General features: G+C 41.1%; 1 protein-coding gene across 1 annotated transcript in view; it reads right to left on the bottom strand.

Moving 5' to 3' along the window:
- Positions 1 to 213: 213 nt before the first annotated feature.
- LOC143033859 (uncharacterized) overlaps positions 214 to 16752 on the bottom strand; it is a 110119-nt gene continuing 93580 nt past the window's right edge. Inside the window, exon 2 of the mRNA XM_076199422.1 lies at positions 214 to 8626. Within this exon, the coding sequence (XP_076055537.1) occupies positions 7412 to 8626 (1215 nt within the window). The 3' untranslated portion in view covers positions 214 to 7411. The remainder of the gene's footprint in view (positions 8627 to 16752) is intronic.

The following is a 16752-nucleotide window of genomic DNA, read 5'->3' as shown; positions in this document are numbered from 1 at the left end:
AAAATTAAAAATTGTTTTATCTTTATGAAATGATGATAAAATAAAAAGGGCAATCTATGTATAATCTCCAAATGAAGAAATTTACTGATTACAACTAGAAAGGTAACCTTTGTGAAAAAGGCAATATATATATATATATTATATATTATATATATAATATATTCTCCATGACAGTAATCTTTAAGGCATAAGGGGGATAAAGAAACCAAAATCTTTCTATCAAACACTTTGTATTTCATAGGATAAATTGCTAATAAAAATACACTTTGTACAAATGACAATCTTGCTTTTTTTTCACATTTTTTTTTCTTCAGCACATACACAACCACCCTTCTGCAAATACAAGGGCCCGCAAATGTTTTGGTGGGGGGAGGGGCATCTGGATTTCCTTCCAGTTTCTGCTGTACTTTTGACCAACAATGTTAAGATAGTAAAATGGCACCAAGACACTTTAATTCTTAATCTATTTAGTAAAAAAAAGCACACACACATACACACAAAGGCATATGTGTGTATATATAAATGTTTGTGTGTACATGTATGTTTACATATCAACAAATAGATGTATATATACATACAGTATATAAGCATGCATATGCAAATACATATATGTATTATTCATGTATGTACATATACATGAATATATATATAAACATATATATACACACACATGTACATGTACTTATATATACCCACATACCTCTATACATGCGTATAATGTACGCATATACACATACGCATGTATACATATATGTGTATATACATTATGCATCATATAAGAGAGGCGATATGCCAATCAGTTTCATTCTCATACACTCCAGGGTGCCTAGGATTTATGATTTTCATTTTTTATTTTTTGTTTGACCAGCCATAACTCATGTGTGCTGGCAATGATGATAAGTTGTGTGAGTGAGAGACAGAAAGAGACTTGAACCTCGGGTCATGTGCTTTTTTTTATACCATAGGCACCTTGACATTAACGCGACGAGTTTAAACAATCATCATCATCGTGACCTAGCACAGTAGGCCACACTTTGCATTACTTCCAAGTCATCATTGCCACAAAGATGCGCTATGGCTTTTTAAAAAAAGTCATTGATTGATGGTCTCATTTAATATATTGAAGAGCAAATATTTATATAATTCAATTGTTTAATAATATTTCACAGCTAAATTTCTTATGTACATATCTTCTATACATTAGGTGGTACACGTCTAAACTTCTATGGACTGTACATTAGGTCTTTCATACAAAAAGGGGTGGGGGGAGGGGGGAGAGGGGATTCGGTCCCCTAGTATTTAACGTATGTACAACCACCAAAACATTGCAATTGGAAAATAATTAGAATAATAATAATTATAATAAGACAACGTCATTTAACATTATGTACAGAGGAAAGAGAGGCAAAATGTTGTTTGACTAGCTGCCTTGAAAAAGTTATTAAGGCTTGCGTTGTTCCAGAGTTGGTTGGGATGTCAAGGTCCTTGGGTCTCCGTGCCTTTGTAACGTCAAGGTTCCTCTAGCAGCTGAATGTGAACAACAAGTGGAAAGAATTACAGTTTGTGGCAGCGTATTGACTTCCTGTGCCCACTCTGTAATGCAATGTTACCTAAATGCTCCTTGGAAACACATGTAGATAAACTCTGCCTCCCGGGTTCTTTTCTTAAAAGTTTTGCACTTGCTTAGGGGAACAGAGACGTTAACAGCACCGAGTACCGAAAAACAAACCATCACAAGGGTTCCTGATATCACCCAGACAGTTGAAGGTCTTCAATGAAGCTTGGGAAGTTAATGAACAGTTTAACAAAAAATATATATATATAAACAAGGTCTGTTAAGAAGGCGGGTATTAAAAAACCTACTTGTCAGATAAATACACACAAACATTGTAACCATACAAACAGAAGAAGTACCAAGTCATTTGTCACGTGCTCCAGAAATATTCATTTGCAAATTCCCATAAACTTCGAGACCTTCAACTTTGATTTATTTATCTTTTTTTCGCGACACCAGGTTGTTATATGCACTTCGTTTTGTGATCACAAAAATCACAGTAAAAAATGAAATGATAACCACGTTAAAAAAATGAAATTATTGTAGTGCTCACAGGCCTATCTTGGTCTTCATCACAGAAAATGGTGAAAGGACGACGCATCATAAAAAGAAAAAAAAAAGAAAAAAAAAATCAGATCTTGTAATTCAAGGGTGCGTTTGGAATCCACAACTAGACCAGAATTATCATTATTAGTTAGAGTCATGGCAGGCCTTAGTATTTCTTCTATATAAAAAAAACACTTTCCACTTTTTACCAATTACGATCTCTACTAAGTGCCAACATTAATTAGGAACGTCTGTGTAATGAGAGATTCTAATAACACACCCTAGATCAACCAATATTGTGACCTACATTCTCAGAATTTTTTTTTATTATTTTTAAGTAACACAATATTAAGTAGCGGAATACATACCTATATTCATATCTATTTCCACTTTTTTATATAAACATCAGAAACTGAACGCCACATATGATTATTATGACAAGAATTCTATATAAAAATCGAAATAGTGGTAATTAAAAAAAAAAGAAAAAAAAAAGAGAGAAATAGAAAGAGAGAGGACTTTATAGACCTCATACCTCATCCAGTGTTTAAATGGTTCTAATCCAGACCAGTTCTATTCGGTATCCTTGTTTAACCTAAGTACAAGTAGGGAGTATATATTAAACCCTTCCGCTCTATTTAAAACTTAACCCCTTCACAGACATTCAACAACTGACTATATTAATTGGTTCCTAAGAGTGACAGTTTGAAAAAAGTGTGACAAGTAGAGATAGGGAGGGAAGTCCAGTGAAATTATGGAAATGCGGTCTATAATAGTAGTAATAATACTAATAATGATAATACAATTAGGTTGTGACAGAGGAAAATATTTTTTTTTCTATCAAATAGATTTTCGTGCATAAATCTCATGGAATGACTCAAGTTTCGAGTACGCTGGGTCCGCCTCAACCCTTCAAGACCCTTTGTCTTATCAGTCATCTCCTCCTCCTCTTCCTCCTCTTCCTTCCTCGCCTCACCCATTTCCATGCGTTTCCCAAGTCGATCTTTACCAGGCCCCAAGGCAGAAAGAAGATTAAAATATCACGGAGACAAAACAGACAAGAATTCTGACGTGGGCTGTTGGGGTGAGGGAATAGCTAACTTCCAAAGTGTCATAAAGGGTTTAAGGTTTCTTCCCGCAGCGGAGTTATGGGATGTGAGGTTAAGGTAACTTGCCGGCTGGAAACAGGGCACCGATGGCGGAGACAGTGAAAGCCAAGAAGAAACTAATTAAGTGAACAATGAAAAAAAAAAAAGAAAAAAAAATACAAGCGATTCTTAACTAGGAAAGAAATGATGGTACCTTTGTGAAAAAGTCCCGTAGACAGAATTTCTATGAATTATTACTATTCATATGTAGCCCTCAGTACAAAAAGTTCTATTGCAATTCTTTGTGCGTTTGAACAAGGGTATCAACAGCATTCCATAACACTATAATAACAAAGCGTAGGGGTTGCAACGGGTGGAAATAATTAGGGGTCGGGTGGAGGGGGAGAATGACGTATTGTTCTCTCTATTATCCTCGTGAGCGCGGCGACCCCACGCAGCCAGGCAAGTCACTTGTTGTACTTTCTTAGGAAGACACTGCAGATCGTTCAGAGTGATGTAACTGATAACAACAATATCGACTTTGTAATAACAAGTTACAATATAAATGATAAAAAACAACACTAATGAAGAATTCTCAAAATTCAAAGACTGCTATGATTAAGTTGTAACTTTCCAAGTAATTCGGTTTTCGTATCTCATTTGTCTTCGTCATGTCGATGCGTTTCGAATCTATGGAGCGAATCTTTGATCACTAGGAATTCTAAAACAGTTTTCTTCGAACTAAAGTAATCTATTACATTCAGGAACGATGGCTGACGACCAGTCCAACAAGAGGACACAACACCAGACTATTACATCCAGAGGAACGGAAGAGCTCGTACAAAGGGGCGCAACAGATCGTGTACGCCCCTTACTATACTCTAACGCTCTCCGTTAAGTAGTCTGCTGATAGCCGCACCACACTCTATACCAGTAGCTCCTCGCCTACAAGACACGACCCTTCTCTAACTGGGCCACATGAAGGTCTGAGGATTTCTCCCCAAATAAACTGTTTCTAATAGCGATCTACGCTTTAGTTTATACTTAAAGTTAAGTCATCTTATTCTGACGTGAACTGTTAACATCCATATACGGCATTTTCTTAACCTAGCAACCTAGATGGTTGTTATTAAAAATCTGGATGGCAAATTCAGGTATGAATGACGACATAGGTCGTCTTGGTATATAAATGGCAGAATTTTGGGTCACTAGCGGTACTCAAAAGGCTAAGAACCACTGATATATAGTGTGCAGTACATCTCCTGCTGATGATGTCTAATATCGTCCCAAAACGTTATTTGAAAATTTCGATGGTCAGTTAGGAAAAAAATAAATAGAAAAAAGCGAACACATGGCCAACAAACAGTAGTACAATAGTGACAGTTGTTTGTAGAAACAGTATCTAAAGAGGTAGAAGAAATATAAGTTACAACAATTACGAGTGGTTATACAACAGCACATAGTTACAATAGAAGTGGATGTTGTTGTAAGAGAAGTGGTGTGTTTGCAGTAGTAGTAGTAGTAGTAGTAGTAGAAGAAGTAGCAGTAGTTGTAGTAGTAGTAGTTGTAGTAGTAGTAGTACATTGCTGCGGTATGATAAGAATTTGCAGAGGAAAACCCTATATCAAGGTACAATAAGAGACACGTATGATCATAATGGTCAAAGTGGTGAATCGTTATGGTCGTTTTATATATTTATATATATATATGTATATACACACAGCAGCAATACTGATGATTACAGTGAAAATACACAGTGGGCCCCACCGAGTTCGATCCACTACTACGTTATACAGACTAAAGAGATTTTACATTTCCACGACATTTATGGACACGCAGTCAGTCAGAGATACGGATCTAAAGTAGGTGGGCGCCACTGCCTTGGTCTCAAAACCCTACCACAGCGGCAGGAAACAATTAGTGGACCGTTTTCACAGTCGATATCAGGTTCGTTTGCGAGCTTACCAAAACCAATGGAGGGCCGATTTTCTGTCGCCAGAGCTACTACTTCAAAGTCTTCAGTACTACGGCCCAATGCCGGCAAACGGGTGAATGAACACGTACGGATGAGAACGTTACATCCATTCCAAGGTGTTCACAAAAAATCCCTAAGTTCATTTGCACGCCCTAACTGTGGAACCTGCACTTCGTAAGGGGTGGTTGGCCTTGCTTATTTGGTTGTCGCTACTACGATCCCGAATGACTGTGAAAAGGGTCGAATATCAGACTGGTTACAACGATGATGATAAAAAATGATGAATAGAGAAACATTGATGATTTTTTAGATGGAGGAGGCGGTTATGGCATTGGTGGTTGCAGTTGAGTAATGGCTTGGAAAGTTGTTATTATCATTATTATTATTATAATGGTATTTCTGTTGCTGTTCTGTCGCTGTCCAGAGAAGTAGTTGGTTTTGTAATTGCAAAATTGATGTATATGCGATTCCTTACTGTAAATGCTATCGAAAGACGGAGGGTATAAATGCTTGTTATTGTGTTCCTATGAGAAAAAAAAATATATTAATAAAACCGTTCCTCCCATGCTCCTTCTAACGTCAACAAATACAAAAATGAAATTGGTTTCTGAAATACGATCGGCTGGCTTATTGGGTGGACTAAGTTGTATATGTATCAAGTGGCGCATTGTGTACTAACGTACGGAGTACACGTGATCAAAATGCCCATCAGTATGTTTAAAAAAAATAATAAAAAAAATGTTACATTTTTGGGTAACCTGAAGAGAGAGACTAGAAACAGGGTTCGGCTCAAATCCAGAGGTAGCCTATTTTACTATTTTGCCAGTGAAGGGACATCCTATCTACTCCACCTTGATGGAGACTTAACAGAATCGAACTAACACGGAGAATGTCATGTAGCTAATGATTTAGTTTGTAGTATGATATTTATCTTTCGCTGATTGTTCTTCGGCAGGTATCAATTTTTTTTTTTTTTTTTTAAGTCGTTACATTTGCTTTCGTTTCCCTTTCTTGCGGTCAGTTTTGTTCCTGTTTCGAATCGAAGAGCAGAGATCTTTTTATGACTCTTTTCATGAAGAGAGTGCAATTGGTTAAGCGTACACACGCTCACAGAAAACGGGGGAAAAAAACGGAAAAAAAGTGCGAAAGAACGAGAGAGTAGGACAGAAGGAGTGACAGTGAAGTTTATGAACGAGGACAATAGGATGTAGAATTAGGAAAAATAAAAAGACAGGATGAAAGACAATGGGGGGGGGGGAAGAGTACGGGAGGAAAAGAGAAAAAGAGTGAATATACTTAACATTAAGTTCTATGTGTGAACTTAGACATTTCCTAAGACTGAACGCCTTTGCTGCGCAGCAGGACAGCTGTTTCAGTATTAGTTCTGTCTTTGTTTTGCTTGCCAACTTCCGTGCTTGCTTGCTTGCCGGTGATACTGACCCAGACTGCGTAACTGGCACTTTGATTAAATCTATTTTATCATTAATATGTTTATGACTAAATTTAGTTTAGATGGGAATAGGTAAATCCTTCACAAAACGTAAGTCTAAGTATTTTCCTCACGAAACAAGTCTAACAAACACAAAAATGACGATTTCACCAAGTACTCGCATATCTTTGTTGAATACACTCCTGTACCTCTGACAACTCTCCTTTTTTTTCTTCTTTTTTGTTTTTCTTAAATGCTAAACTCTACAGAATTTATGGAACCAAATTAAACAAAAATTCCAGAATTTTCAAGCACTTAGAAATCTCCCATTCAAATCTGGACACATTACGACGTCGTCATATCTTTCCTCTCCTGTGTAATTTTTTTTATATATTTTTTATTTTCAGTTTGGCTATTGCAATACACAAATCAGCATTGTCTTTCTCTTGTCAAAGGTATGTAACCTCAACCCTCCATTTCCGCCTGGCGAACCCAAGATGCCGCCTTATTATTTAGGCTCCTGGAACTGCCTGCTACATTGAACATTGCTTCACACACTTTCCAACTTTCTAACTGGCGTTCAAACTTTATTATTTTTATTCTCTCCCACATCACGGACACTGACTGGCAGTTACTGCTTTCGTGGTTACGAGTAACAGCAGAAATTCTTCGTCCTACGTTGAGAGAAGACGATCTCGTTTCCCGTTCTCTGGCTACTAGGACACCTACGTCTGAAGGCTATCAGAATATCACGAGCCACATCGAGGGCGACGCTGTTACTTTAGGGGCGTGGTTTTGATCTCTTCAGTCACCTTCACCTAACAGTTTATGATGCCGATATCAGCCCAGCAGTCATTGCTGACGCCGATATCACTGAGCATGTCAGAGACATCAGAAAATTCGAAATGAGATCCAGATGAAGTAGAGACTGCGTCGAAGTCAAGACCAGAATTGAGTTCATCGACTTCCACTTTAAAATCGTTCGGCATCTGTAGAAGATCGGTGATGGAGTCGAGATCGGCAAGCGGGTGCTCCATGGGCTCTTGCTTAATGTCTAAGGGTTCGATCTTAATGTCTGCTTTCAAGGACTTCTTTTTCGCCTCCTTGAGTGGTGATGGGGGTTCCAACTTCGGCGCGAAGACTTCGTCCTTGATAGATCTCCTGGTGTAGAGCTCATCATCGTCAGAGTCCGAATCACAGCTGTCATCGCTGTGGTCGTGGTCGGAGCGGGTTGTGGAAGTGATGAGAGGCTCAGGGAGAAGGGAGGTCAAACCCGGTTCGCTCTTGATGGTGAAGACCCCATACGTGAAGGGTTCTTTGACTGGAGAGGGGCTACTGGAAGAGGAACGGTGACTGCCGACGCTCCTGGCAGAGGATTGGGACAAGGTGCGTGTGGTTGGCGTTGTGGTGGAGACGTGGTCGTCGTAGAGGGACGCACTCTCGGGGGATGCAGGCATCTCGTGAGGTGTGGTGGGGACCTCGGCAGGGGAGGTGCACTGGGCGATGGGCACGTACATAGTACTGTTACGGATCGAGTCCTTAAACTTCTTGTCTATCTTGAGCTTTAGCTTGAGCTTATTATGATTAATAGTCGACAGGCCTGTGGTGAGCTGGGCCCTGGCAGGGTCGGCTGTGAGCTTGACGCCTTTGAGCACGCTGTTACTGTGGTGGTGGTGAGTCTTTTCCTTCGCTTTGGTTACACGTCCCTTCTCGACTCCCTTGTGCGACGACGACGATGTGGGTGGGGACGAGGTTGGGCTGCTACTGCCAGAGCTTCCCTTGGCCTTCTTGCGGGGCCTGTACTTGTAGTCAGGGTACTCCTGCATGTGCAGAACACGCAGCCTCTCCGCTTCCTGTATATACGGCTGGCGTTCCTCCTCAGAGAGCATCTTCCATCGCCGTCCGAGCTGTTTGGAGATCTCTGCGTTGTGCATGTCAGGCGCGAACTTTATGATCTCGCGACGCTCCATCTGCGACCAGACCATAAAGGCGTTCATGGGCCGCTTGATGTGGTTGGGGTTATGCTTCTTGGTCTGCAAAGAGAGGAAAAAAATACGTTAATATCACGACGAGAAACGTATTCACCAAAAAACCTTAAAACATTACAGACTTTACTTAAAAGAATATACGAACAGAACGTTTCATATGATCATCCATCTTCCTGAGGCGAAACCTTTCTCCAAATATTTTTAGCAGACGGAGAGGGGGGGTCGCCGATTTAATGAAGCGGCCTTGCTGTGGATGTGCTGCGTCTTGCAACACTGCTTCTGACCCAGGGCAGTGGACAAGGTGCAGGGATGCCCCGTCATCCAGGAGGTGCTAAGATAAGAGGGAGGGTGGAGGGGTGTGGAGTGTATTCAGGGATGGAATGGGTGGGAATGATTTTATGCCTTTTCCTTTTTGGCTACCTCCCTTGTAAGGGGGAAAAAGCCTTGGTATATGTATGTACTTGGTCTACTGTCCTGCATCCTTCCTGGATGCTTTTCTGGTTACTTAAACTGGAAACAACGTGATTCTGGATTCTAGAGTAAGCGTCTCTGGTTATTCCATAACTTTCCAGTTGGAGAGAGATCCACGATGTAACTACATGATGGACGTTTTCACGAACATTTATTTAAAAACATTTCAGTAGTTTTATATACCCTTGTAAGATTGTGCTACACTTGTTTACCATTCCACGTTCCGTTTGCAATACTTGCCTAATCCATTCACCTGAATGCATTTATTTCCAAGATAAACCGTTGGCAAGGTCATACACTTGTTAAGCTCTCCATATGAAAGGGTATTCCTGAGATTGCGCCATTTCAATTATCCGCGGATAAACGGAGGTCGTCTACCTACACACACCTTCACTTTACATGGGCCAGTGCGCTGCTGGCGGAATCGGAAACGCGTTGGTCTTGCATTCGCTTAGTTGTGGGTTCGAATCCCGCACTTCTATCCGATCCCAAGGGTAGAGGTGGCGTCTCTGACCGCAGCTACGAGATCCTGACGTAGGCTCCTCACCGTTTTCTTTGAACCCTTGGGCAACAATGGCGATACATTGCTATCTAACTTAGATGCCTTTTCACAAAAACAAACGCGATGTATGCATACATATATACGTAAGCGGAGTAGGAAACACAGGAGTCTTAGTCTCGAGTTTATTCCTGACTAATTTCACAGGTATGCTTTTTCAAAGGAAAAGCATACCTGCGAAACTAGTCAGGAATAAACTCAAGACTAAGACTCCTGTGTTTCCTACTCCGCTTACGTCAACCTGTCAGAATGTCTCAGCATACATATATACATAAATAGGTGTATGTGTACACAAGTACATGCGCACACATTCACAGACGAAAATAATGGAGGCGGGACAAAAGAAACAGAACAAAACCGAGGGCAAGGCGACTTGACGAAAGTCGTGATTGTAGTTTGAGAAGAACGCGGAGTTGTGAGGGAGCGCTACAGGGTCGGAAGGCATCACCGAGGACCAAGAGGGAGGAAGAGAGAGAGGGAGGGAGGGAGGAAGGGAGGCGAGGTTAGAGGAAGGAGGAATGATGGATGAGCGGCAAGAATGGCAGAGAAGTAAGAAGATTGGTTATGGGCCGCGAGAAGTGAAGGGACGAAAGAAATGACGGATGGATGACAAAATCGGGGGAGTCATGAGCAATGCCGGTGGGAGCGGAAAAGAGATCGATTCTGGAGGGTCTTGTGGGAGAATTCTTGGCGGAACAAAAACAACACATAACAGCCACTGGTTAAGGCTCAGAGTATACGGTGTTTTCATTTAGAATACACGCAACTACTAAGAAGATACACATCGACTTGATCTGATACAGAACCCGCGAGGAACCTCGCAGATCGAGTAACAGATAAGTGGAGAAAGACCCAAGAACCAAGGGGAGACCTGAAGAACGGTCGCGTTTCAAGGACCCTCGTTCTTCGGGAGACATCGCCGGGGATAAGAGACAATGGAGGGCTAAGATTTCTTTTGGTCTCTCTTGTGACGTGACATCTGGATGAAGATGAAGGGCGAGACACACCGTGGAGAGGGGAGACAAATAGTCGTGTTACAAGAGGAGTTACGAACTGGGGAAAACGAAGGTGCAGGAACGTGAGGCGAGGGATGGAGAAGAACAAGGTGGAAAAAAAAAAAACAATCGGCGAAAGACTGTACGGGCGCGGGCACACATGTGTAATTGTGTGTGTGAGTGTGCGTGTGTGTGTGTGTGTGTGTGTGTGTGTGTGTGTGTGTGCGCGCGCGCGCACGCGTACATTCTTGCAAGAGCAACAACACTGGAGGCGAAAGATGAAGAGTACGAAGATGAGGAAGTGGAGGAAGGAGGGGGAAAAAGGAAGAGGAGAGGAGGACGAGGAGGAAGACAAAGATGGTGGAGGTGGTTGGGGTCTGACACTCGAGGAACATCAAGTGCGACAAACAAATACCTCTTTCATCGGAGAAGGCTCTCGCATCCCGAAATGAAGAAGACGGGCATCAAACATGAACGAGACGGGGGGGGGGGGAAGGTAGGTTGATAAAGAAGAGAGAGAGAGAGAGAGAGAGAGAGAGAGAGAGAGAGAGAGAGAGGTGGGGGGGGATCGCGAGCTTCAGCTTTTCCACATGGGAGGGCATTAGAGGGAGTGTGGGGACAACGGTGAACGGTAAAAGAAAACGGGGAGGGGGCCCAGGTAGGTGGAACAGAGGAACCAAAGAAAACGGGGAGGGGGCCCAGGTAGGTGGAACAGAGGGACCAAAGAAAACGTGAGGAGGGAGAAAAGAGTGAAGATGGCAGAAAAGAGAGAAGGTTAGGAGAGAAAAGAAATAGAAAACGGGTTGATTTGGGAAGGAAAGGGTGAGGAGGGGTGAAGGGTGAGGGGGGAAGGGTGACGGGATGACAGAGATGAAGAAAAGCAGCCGAAAATAGGATGGTGACAACAGAAAGAAAAGAAATTGAAGAAGGAAGAAGGGAGGGAGTTCGAAAGAATAAGAAGGAAAGAATGAGAAAGAAGAGGACGAAGGAGTAAACGTAAAGAGTAAGATGGAGAAAAAAAAAAGAGAGAATGAAAGAATGGGAAAAAGTTAAAAGACGAGGAAGGCAGCAGGAACTAGCGAAGTCTGTAAAGCAAATCACTTGGAAGGACACGAAGGAAGAGGGAAGGATAAAAAGCGATATATATATATATATATATATATATATATATATATATATATATATATATATATATACATATACATTCTTATCAACCACAATTCACTTTAATTGTAAGCCATCAACATCGAGACTCGAGGAGGCCAACATGCAGAAAATGAAACATGGTACAGCTAAGGACTCGAACCTACGCTAGCACGTGACAAGTGATAGTGTATATATCTACTCTAAATTTGCCTTTTTTTGTAGACGCCATGCCATTTCATTCACCTGATAAGCCCCACAAGTCATAACAAACAATTCATCCTTTTAGGGTCTTCTTGCCTCTCCCCCCCCACCTACACACCTTAAGCTGAGAAAGAACAATGCTTGCATGTCGACTTACAATATCAACTGATTAACATTCTTGGGGCTGCTGACGATTTTCTATATTTATTCTTCCTGTTTCTGGGTGATATTATTCAATAGATTCCCCCAACCTATCCTCATCCCCACCCACGTGCTGTAAAGGGGTCAAACTCCCCCCGTTCCCCCCCCCCCAGCTCCAATTTCCGCGTTGTTTTCACTCTTACAATCCCATTGTCACTTTCCCCAAAGTTGACGTCATTAGTCCAATCGTGTCGTCATTGATAATGTCACAGTTCGTAGTGTTTACGTCACTAACCCAATCGTGATGTCACTGATGATGTCACAGTTCCCCAGTTTTCCTGATTCCCTCTCATCTCAATTTTTTTTCTATCTAGTTGCTGTTTCTTGTAACTTGATCTAGAGTTAGATTCTTGCTTTATATTCACTTTTATATGGAAAAAAGGTACATTTTCACGTTTTATTTGGAATATAAGTAACACTCACAATGCATCAGAATAGAATGATTTGGCGACAATGATTAATATCTACACACTTGATAGGACACTGGTTAAACAGCATTATCTTACAAACATACACCCACACGAATATCGCAATTAGCAATTATTCTTATACACGTATATATAAATAAGTAACTAAATAAATACGTGAACAAATATCTAAATAAAGAACAAAAGAATAAATATTTGGCATTTCACGAGACCTATACCCCGTGATGGGAAATCGTTTCGGCCATTTTGTTTTGAAGGCCATTTTGTTTTGAAGTTATCGCTCATAGCACCGCATTTCAATTTCTCGTCTATTTCTGCCCCCCGTGTGCGAGTGATACCCGTATCCATCTCTTTCATCTCCTCTATGTTTCGTCCTTTTTCTCTTCATTTCGTCTAAAGTTCTCCTTTCTCTTTTCTCCTTTTCTGTCCGTTTTCCATTTCGCTCGTCCCTTCACTGTAGAAAAAATAAATAAATAAATAAAACTTGGTTCAGCTTCCTCCGACCCATATGGCGCCTTTTCTTTTATTCCCATTTCTAGAACTCTAGTGGCGCCCCTACGGACCAGAAGCACACATCTTGAGACTAAATCTCCACTGAAGGAAGAATACTGATCACTTATACTATTCCTCCTTTGGCTACCTCCCTTGTAAGGGGGAAAAAGCCTTGGTATATGTATGTATGATGTATGTATGTATATATATATATATATATATACATATATATATACATATATATATATATAATTCTTGCACACTCCCGAAAGCCCTTGGTATGGCCTAAGAAGACCAAGATAGTTCCTGAGTCCGTGGTCGGCCGGAAACACGTAAATGACATTATTATTATCAGCGGCATTACCATTACCTCGTTATCGTCAGCAAAATGAACAACGACAGGTTAACTGAATGATAAGTGTCCCTGACACAGTGCCTCCTGGCTGCAACCGTGAAATAACGAGGGATACGGAGATGAAGAGAGGGAGGGAGATTGGAAAGAAAGAGGAGAAAGGAAGATGCTGGGAGAGAGGATGGAGAGGGAGGGAGATTGGAAAGAAAGAGGAGAAAGGAAGAGGCTGGGAGAGAGGAAAGAGAGGGAGGTTGTCAGAAGAGGAGACAGAACGAAAGAGGAGAGAAGAAGAAGAAAAAAGAGGAAAAAGAGATAGAGAAAATGGAAAGAAGGGAAGGGAAGGGAGGGGGAGGGGAGGGGAAGGGAAGAGGGCAAAGAGGCGAGGAAAGAGGGTAAGAGAAAGGGACGGGAAGCGAAGAAGAACGAGGTAGGGGAAGATGCATGAAGAATGGGGGAGAGAAACGAGAGGAAAGAAAAGAGAGCAGATGAGGGGAGACTTGTGAGAAGTCAGATTTTCTCTCTCTCTCTCTCTCTTCTCCATTCAGTCGTTTCCTCTGCTTTTGCCCATTGGCCAAGCGACACTATGCACCTTTTATTTTACGACGGGGATTTCCTTGAGTGACACTGAGGTAAGGTAGCTCCAAGAAGACCCGTCTGAAAATGGGCTAGATCTGTGAGCAGCTTGGGTTCAGATGGTGTGTGTGTGTGTGTGTGTGTGTGTGTGTGTGTGATTCACCATGGTCTTTGGATCACGTGTTGGACTTGTGATCGACAGCTATTCCCCTCCCGGAAGAGAGCTCAGAACTCGTATATGACCGTATATGGGTAATGCACGAGTTGGAGTAACAACCCGCATGGCAGCGATACTGAAATTATTCCAGCCCTGTGCGGGATTCGAACCCGGACCTCCGTAGTGGCAGCAGGGAACTCTACCAACTGCGCCATGAGTCTTGTGTGTGTGTGTGTGTGTGTGTGTGTGTGTGTGTGTGTGCGTGTGTGTGCGTGTGTGCGCGCGTGCGTGTGTGTGTTGGGGGTTCATGTGAAAAAGTACACACTGTACCTAAGTAATTACTCTTACTCGTATATTCATTTCTATGTGATTGTTTCTCCATTTTCTTAGTTTTTCATTAAATGAGAAAAAAATGGACTATCGGTTGTTTTAAAAGAAGGTTAGGTAACTTTATGGATAGGGACGATAGGTGGTAATGGATCATGGAACTGCCTAGTGTATGCCTTATGGACTCTTGCATTCTCCTTTCTTATGCATTAATTACACACACACACACACACACACACACACACACACACGCATATATATATATATATATATATATATATATTATATATATATATATATATGTATATATGTAATATAAGGTGACATGTAAAAAAAAATAATAAATGTTCCCAAATCTAGAAGAATAAAAAAAGAAAAAAAGAAACATTACGACAAAGAAATACACAATAAAAAAATAGTAAAAAGAGGAAAACAAAAATAAATATAAAAAGGATTTTTTTTTTTTTCCCACGTAGGCGTCAGGAGGCAAAACTATGGGTCATAACGTTGAATACAACGGCTCCCGCTATAGGTCCTGCTGGATCCCGGTTTCAGTAATTCTTTTTTCTTTTCTTTTTTTTTCTTTTTCCATTTCTTTTTCACACATTCCCCTACTGTGACGTCAACGTCGTGACGGTTCCTGTACTGTGACGTCACTTCTCACGACTTTTTTTTTTTTTTTTTCCTGTGAGTGCACACTTTCTTTGAGAATATCTTGACAAATCCTGGCATGATTTCCTTATTAAACACAAGATACCTGAAGACAAACAGGTTGTAAGAATCTACAAGGTACAAGGGTGATTAAGCTTCGAATACATAGTCTTGTATCTAGTAGAATAGAATCGAACCAAGGACTCTGAAGGCGCAGAAGAGCACGCTACCCACTACACCACTACACTCCCCTTCCCCTGACGGAATGTCATGAGACATATATCAACTCAGCGTAAAATTTACCTTACTGCCAATGGGATCATGTCCTCCTGGATCAGAAACTGCCAGTTTTAAGGAATTTCAATTTCATTACAATTTTCTTGTTCACACTGGCAGCCACACCTAAAAGAAACCCTTTCATTATCCTAAAAGTTTAAAATACAATATTCCTAAGTAGCCACATCACCCTTAATGCACACTGAACGCTTCTTATTTAGTCATAGTATCCAATGACAGTTATCAACCCATCAATTCACATTTGTACTTTTATGACCACTGTGGCTTAGTGTACAGCTGCACACTAGATCTGTAACTCCATACTAATGTCGTTAACATATGCACGTAATCCTACTACATCATGCCACCATGGACTGTCTACAGCTTTGTGTTCACCATTCAAGACACGTCCGTTAAGTCGTGTCCAGGAGAATGGATGAGATGTAAACTAGGCCGGGTACAGAAGCGCGGATGAAATGTAAACTACATAGCTCTCGGCACTGAAGACATTATGTTTTGTAACTTCATTATTAGGGGAAAAGAGCCTATTAGTATGTAGATGCAAGTTCTAAAAAAAATTCAAGTTTGAATAATATAAGATACCAGCTAGAAAGCAAAGAAAAAAGAGAAATAAATAAATAATTTATATATTATTGAACACATGCATAATGTATACACACACGGCAAGGCCCATGAGCATTTTTTCCTTGTACATTACAATTAGATTAGATGAACAAACACACACACACACGGAAAAAGGAGAGGGCATGAAGGATGATACAAGAAGAGAGAAAAATAAAATAGAAATGGAAAGAGAAGAGGACGGCAAAAGGAGAGAGCCTCTTCATTTCTAATTCGTTTTCTTGTTACCAACACAACTTCCAATCCACTCTCTTTCTCTCTTCGACGGTTCCCAACCCGAGTTTATGACTGTGACAATATCAAGCAACTCTTTGTCATTGACGGCCGTAAACTCCTAGATCCCGATAATGCCGCCGCTCTCGCTTCTCCTTCGAAACTCCCTCGAACTCGAAGCCGCGAGTTCCTTTCTGCATTTATGTGTCTTCATATCGTCTCGCAGGTGCGTTAGATTTCATGCGGCAAGACAGGTATCAGCAAGGTTCTGTTAATTCAGGTTTTCGGATGAAGGTTGTGTTCATATGATGAAGTTTGATTTCTAATGCAATTACACCCCCCCTCCCACCTCATCCCCTTTTATCGTGGGAATTTAAGCTGTTTTTACAAGTCAGCATCCTTGTCTGAAGGATCAAGCCATTTCCCTCCGGAAAGGATTAATTGATCATATATATATATATATATATATATATATATATATATGCAT

The sequence above is a fragment of the Oratosquilla oratoria genome, chromosome 16 (genome assembly GCF_046742065.1).
Source record: "Oratosquilla oratoria isolate Oo_2021 chromosome 16, ASM4674206v1, whole genome shotgun sequence".
Lineage (NCBI taxonomy): Eukaryota > Metazoa > Arthropoda > Malacostraca > Stomatopoda > Squillidae > Oratosquilla > Oratosquilla oratoria.
Note: the sequence above shows the minus strand (reverse complement) of the source record. Positions and strands in the feature narration are given on the sequence as shown.